This window comes from Camelina sativa, chromosome 5 (assembly GCF_000633955.1).
Source record: "Camelina sativa cultivar DH55 chromosome 5, Cs, whole genome shotgun sequence".
Classification (NCBI taxonomy): Eukaryota; Viridiplantae; Streptophyta; class Magnoliopsida; order Brassicales; family Brassicaceae; genus Camelina; species Camelina sativa.
In genome coordinates this window covers 2,602,877-2,609,067 of record NC_025689.1, presented here as the reverse complement: position 1 = coordinate 2,609,067, position 6,191 = coordinate 2,602,877, and the positions used below count along the sequence as shown (strand labels likewise).

The window sequence follows — 6,191 nt, the reverse complement described above, 5'->3', positions numbered from 1 at the left end:
CTAAATTATCTTTAGTTAATATTTAAATTATTGCTAAATTCAAAGCCACGCTTAACGGTCTTTTAACGTGCGTCACAGATCACTTAACCGTTGTTAAAATATAATCACGCATGTTTCTATAGATATATACAGTACATTAAACAGCTTAAAGTGAGATATTGCTATAGTGTAGTGGTTAAAAGTGAGTCGACTTTGTCTCTTGACTGTAGTTCAAGTTCTATCACAAACCTCAGTTTTTTAAAAATGTATTTTCTCTTTATTTTTTTTGAAGGTGTTGGTTAAAAAAGTATTTTCTCTTTATTTCGGTAAAGTTCATAGAATACAAATTACCACTGGACCACGTTAACTTATTCAATACATCGTTTCCGAGTATTATATATATATCGATACAAACACGCATGATTATATTTTAACGGCTGTTAAGTGATCTGTGACGTACGTTAAGGGACGGTTGAGAGTGGATTTGTGTTCTGTTATATATCGATACAACCATGCGTGGAAGCACAAAAAAGGCTTTAAATTTAGGGATACAAAAAATGTAACATTAAAAAGCACAAAAAAGCACAAAAAAGCACATTAAAAATATAGAATAACATCCCAAATTTTTTTATAAAATGACACATTGTTAAACAAAGGAAGTATTAATTAACTATCTCTATTATTCTTTTTCCAGATTATTATGGAAAAATATATAGTTTACAAGAATACGAGACTCTTCAATCTGTTATGGATCATAGTATCCGCAAATATTCTTCGTGGTGCTCAATTTTTTTCAGTTTCATTTTTTTTGTTATATCAAAACTCATTATATTACTATTTATTATATTTTTTTTATTTAATATTACTATTTTAACCAAACTCTTTACAAAAATATAAAGTTTACCATAATCAACTGTATTATAGCAAAATAAAAATATAACATATTCTAATTTGTTATAAATTTTATATATTCATAAATATTTCCGCGCTGTAGCGCGGATCCGATCCTACGTTAGTTTATTTAAAGATTCAAAACTGGAATAAAACTCAATAAATGACAAAAGGTAAAAATATATATATTCCCTTCTTCAGCCTAAACACACAAAAAGTATTTTATTTTAAAGTTTCAGTCCACGAAGTGTCTAATTCTATAAATATCCATTAAACATATGCCCACAAGTTTTTTCATCGAAAAAGAAAAAAACCCAATAAATGGGCCATACCATTTTTCCCAAAGAAAACACTGATTATCACGCAGGGTCTTTTTCGCTCTGCGGACATTTGACGCCACGTCACCTGTGGTGACGCACCACCTCTGTCTAACTCGAGTTGTGTACTTTACAAGAGAATCGAGTTGTACTTTACAAGAGAAGAAGAGAGACTTGTCGTCAAATTGTGATAAAACCCAAGCTAATCATTCATTTTGTCCTCTTCTTTTGCGCCTTCTGTTGATTAAAAATATAAAGTCAAACCAGCTCAAAACGAGTGTTTTTTTTTTTTTTTTTAAACTAAATCCATTTTTGTTATGGTCATAATAGAAAGAGTGATTCCTTTTCATTAGCTAGTAACCTGACGATGATTGAGCGAATTATTATGCAACTAATATTGTAGTTTAATTTATACAACGACCAATCAGATCCGTTGTTACGTAAGCACACATCATATATATAATTATCGTTATTTTAAGTTTTAAGTTTATTTTGTAGATCAAATCTTAGTATTTAGTTAAGTGAACATGATTAATTACAACGTGGACCAAATTTAGTTTAAGAATTGCAAAAAAAAAAAGAACCTCTAGTTTATCTCTTACGTGGATCAAATCATCAAATGTAGTTTGTGATTTTACGTATANATCTGTTATGGATCATAGTATCCGCAAATATTCTTCGTGGTGCTCAATTTTTTTCAGTTTCATTTTTTTTGTTATATCAAAACTCATTATATTACTATTTATTATATTTTTTTTATTTAATATTACTATTTTAACCAAACTCTTTACAAAAATATAAAGTTTACCATAATCAACTGTATTATAGCAAAATAAAAATATAACATATTCTAATTTGTTATAAATTTTATATATTCATAAATATTTCCGCGCTGTAGCGCGGATCCGATCCTACGTTAGTTTATTTAAAGATTCAAAACTGGAATAAAACTCAATAAATGACAAAAGGTAAAAATATATATATTCCCTTCTTCAGCCTAAACACACAAAAAGTATTTTATTTTAAAGTTTCAGTCCACGAAGTGTCTAATTCTATAAATATCCATTAAACATATGCCCACAAGTTTTTTCATCGAAAAAGAAAAAAACCCAATAAATGGGCCATACCATTTTTCCCAAAGAAAACACTGATTATCACGCAGGGTCTTTTTCGCTCTGCGGACATTTGACGCCACGTCACCTGTGGTGACGCACCACCTCTGTCTAACTCGAGTTGTGTACTTTACAAGAGAATCGAGTTGTACTTTACAAGAGAAGAAGAGAGACTTGTCGTCAAATTGTGATAAAACCCAAGCTAATCATTCATTTTGTCCTCTTCTTTTGCGCCTTCTGTTGATTAAAAATATAAAGTCAAACCAGCTCAAAACGAGTGTTTTTTTTTTTTTTTTTAAACTAAATCCATTTTTGTTATGGTCATAATAGAAAGAGTGATTCCTTTTCATTAGCTAGTAACCTGACGATGATTGAGCGAATTATTATGCAACTAATATTGTAGTTTAATTTATACAACGACCAATCAGATCCGTTGTTACGTAAGCACACATCATATATATAATTATCGTTATTTTAAGTTTTAAGTTTATTTTGTAGATCAAATCTTAGTATTTAGTTAAGTGAACATGATTAATTACAACGTGGACCAAATTTAGTTTAAGAATTGCAAAAAAAAAAAGAACCTCTAGTTTATCTCTTACGTGGATCAAATCATCAAATGTAGTTTGTGATTTTACGTATAGCGGAAGATAACAATATTTCTGACAAAATAAATGAAAATATTTGCAAAATAAAAAAGTAACATTATTGCAGATCATGAAGCTAGACATCAAGCAATACAAATAGATCGATATAAAATCTGCCCTTAATACTCTCAATATTAAATAGACTTCTCCAACCTAGTCACCTATATATACATTATTGGATTTTGAAAATAAATTATATATATACATCATTGGATTTTGATGGGTAGCTAGATCAGTAAGGTGATGTATATTAGTAAATACTATACTTAATTAAGAGGTACATACATATAAGTATATCATTCTTAACAATGTGATATTTGTAAATTTGAGGATCCTAATTAGATATTAATGTATTTTGGTGGCTAATGAAGTGCTAATTTTCTACTGTGTCCCATATAATTAAAAGCTCCCTAGTCCATAGTCCCCATTTAAATGGCCAGAAAATAATTAGTGAGTAGAGAGAGAGAGAGACGCGTTTCTTTCTATTTTCGAATATGCCAAGACAGTTTCAGTTTGTCGTCTTTCGTATATTTATGATATGAATGTCACGAATTTCAAAAACCATTCTTTATTTTGTACATAATGCGATCCCACACTGTTTCAGGTCTTCTTCGCATGGATTTCTTGTTTCGTCAACTCAGGAAAAAAGAAAAAAAAAAAAAACTCAATGACAGGGAATTATAACTACACAACCAAGAAATGATTCGTTGATTTTCAAGTAGATGTAGTTATTTTGGTGTCTTTTTGTAAATAGACGTTGCAATATACTTTTCCTCAGAACAAAAAAATATTAAAAATTATCTTCTACTTGAACCTATACATACATGTCTATTTTTTTTGCCCTAAACGGATTGGAGTCTTTTTGCTTAAACTAGGGAATCTGGCGCCCAAATATGGTAAGAGAGAGAGAGAGAGAGAGAGAAGAGAGAGACCGAGCTTCCTCTTTTACAAAACTCATCTCTTTCAGATCTTCTTCTTCATAATCTCTCTCAGAACTCGAATTCGAAATTCGAATACTATCAAACAAACCGATCCGCTCGTGGTGAGTTTCTTCTCCAACGATTTGTTAACCGGCGAGCTCTCTTCGAGACTCGTCTTCAACTCATCGATCTTCATTGCTTCTCCGTAGCTTCGAACTCGAGTTTCTTAATCGTGATTTCGTAAGTTCTCATCAAGCTCTCTGCTGCTCCTGGATCTCAGCCAACATAATCGCGACTTGCCGAGACAGGTTCAGCTCCTTCCTTAATTAGAAAACTCCGTTTAAGCTCCGACAAAGCTCTCAGCTCCTCGACCACCGCGGTATCCGCCGCTTGTATAGCGTCCTTGTCGTACGGACGCTGCGCCATCTGAAGCTCAGCGTAAGCGGCTTTGACCCAAAGAATGAATATTTGGTGGATGATCCTGCTCATCATCACGCAGACGCAGGTATAAACTCTTTAACATTTTTCAAAAATTTTCATTCTTTACCAAAAGTAAACCCAAATATAAAAACTCTTACGGATCTGTTAGAACCAGAATCACCAGAATCTTATTATCATGACTGGATTTGGTTGTAGCAGAACCAGAATCTTCAATTCCAGTCATGATGAGTAACGAAGAATCAAAATTGTAATGAATAAAGAGATGTATACTAAAAACAAGCAGCAAGTCTCGCCGAGAATCAGATCAAATAAAGATCAAGGCGCAAACAGAAAATTTAGGTTTTCTTTTTATGCTCTCATACAACGTATCTAGAGATCTTAGGTGTATAGAAAAGGACTTCCCTGTATTAATTAGGTATACATACTAGAGAGTGAGAGTCTACTCTAATCTAAGCTACGTACATACAGGCCCAATAATATACAGTATGAAAACTAACATACATGATATGGAGAATATCCTAATATCAATATATTCTTAGATCTAACATTCCGTCGTTGTTGCATTAATCCAACAAAAAAGAAAAAAGCCAAATAAAATAGTTACGTGAAATATTTCTTTTACTAGTTTTTATTTCACACAAAAATCGATATATCCATATCTGATAATAGTTTTATATATCTTCTTTCTTTTTTTTTGCTGATTTTTTTTGTGATAAAAATATACTAATATGTTTTATATTTTTGAAATTTAATTTTACAGGCTTCAGATGAGGACCACTATTGCATCGGCATACATAACCAATCGGCTTTTTCCCATCCTCTTCTAAAAAATCACACATTACAGGTTTGTTTATCACGTTTTTAGAAAATTTATTTTATTTGTTGTAGTATGTGTTAATTATCATTTATAATTTAATTTCGTGTTACTTAAAAATTTTAATATTTTTTTGTTACAGAAGTCGCCGTCAGAAATCCCTAGAACGACTGGAACTAGGGCAAAAAGTGAATGGCCAACATACGAGGCTCACGTCAGCAAAGTGAACTGCCCCGTAGGTACTATACCAGTGCAAATCGTTACCGCTTTGGATCATCGGGCGAAACCCGAAACGAGCACGATTAACCGTAGTTACCAACACGAGGTACGTAAAGCGGTTAATCCTATTATATACTATTTTATTGTACTAGTTACACGTTTTATTCAAGAAAATATACGTTTTAGTCCATACTTTTTTCTTTATAGTTTATAATGCTCAAACCAAACTTTATTTCAAATGTTTCTGTTTCTGGCCTTATGGGCCGAAGGGTTTTCCATATCATGTATGTTAGTTTTCATATTGTATATTACTGGGCCTATATGTACGTAGCTTAGACTAGAGAATATCCTAATATTAAATGGGCCGGGCCTGATTTTTTTCTTATTGAATTTTGGAATCAAGATCAATGTTTTTTTGTTTTTCTTGTCAGACATCAGATTAGAAGTTTGTTTAGTTTACAAATATTATAAAACAGTAGTAAATGTTTAAGAAATCAGCCGTTTATAACTTTATTAACTGTGGTATCTTTTTGGTTGTAAATAATAGTATGCAGAGGTGGCTACGGATAGCCAACAGAAGCTGTATGGGACCATAGCTACGATCAACGTGTGGGAACCGGTCGTTGAAAACAGTGGCGAGTTGAGTCTTGCCCAAGTGTGGATAACTTCGGGAGACTATGAGACAAAAGATCTCAACACGATTGAAGTCGGCTGGCAGGTTTAGAATAATTTTTTGTTTTTCATTATTATTCTTTTCCTAAACCGCTAATTTAAATCAAATACATGAGACTAATATAGTAAATAATTTTGTTAATTTAACTATTTAGGTGTGTGAGGTGTTCTACAAGGAC

At 31.9% G+C, this 6,191-nt stretch overlaps 1 protein-coding gene and 1 pseudogene across 1 annotated transcript in view; one reads left to right on the top strand and one right to left on the bottom strand.

The window, feature by feature from the left end:
• On the bottom strand, positions 3,796 to 4,376 carry LOC109132997 (annotated as a pseudogene).
• The window catches only part of LOC104788803, a 2,359-nt gene continuing 1,766 nt past the window's right edge, over positions 5,599 to 6,191 (top strand). Inside the window, exons 1-2 of the mRNA XM_019245166.1 lie at positions 5,599 to 5,628; positions 5,888 to 6,058. Coding sequence (XP_019100711.1) covers positions 5,599 to 5,628; positions 5,888 to 6,058 — 201 coding nt within the window. The remainder of the gene's footprint in view (positions 5,629 to 5,887; positions 6,059 to 6,191) is intronic.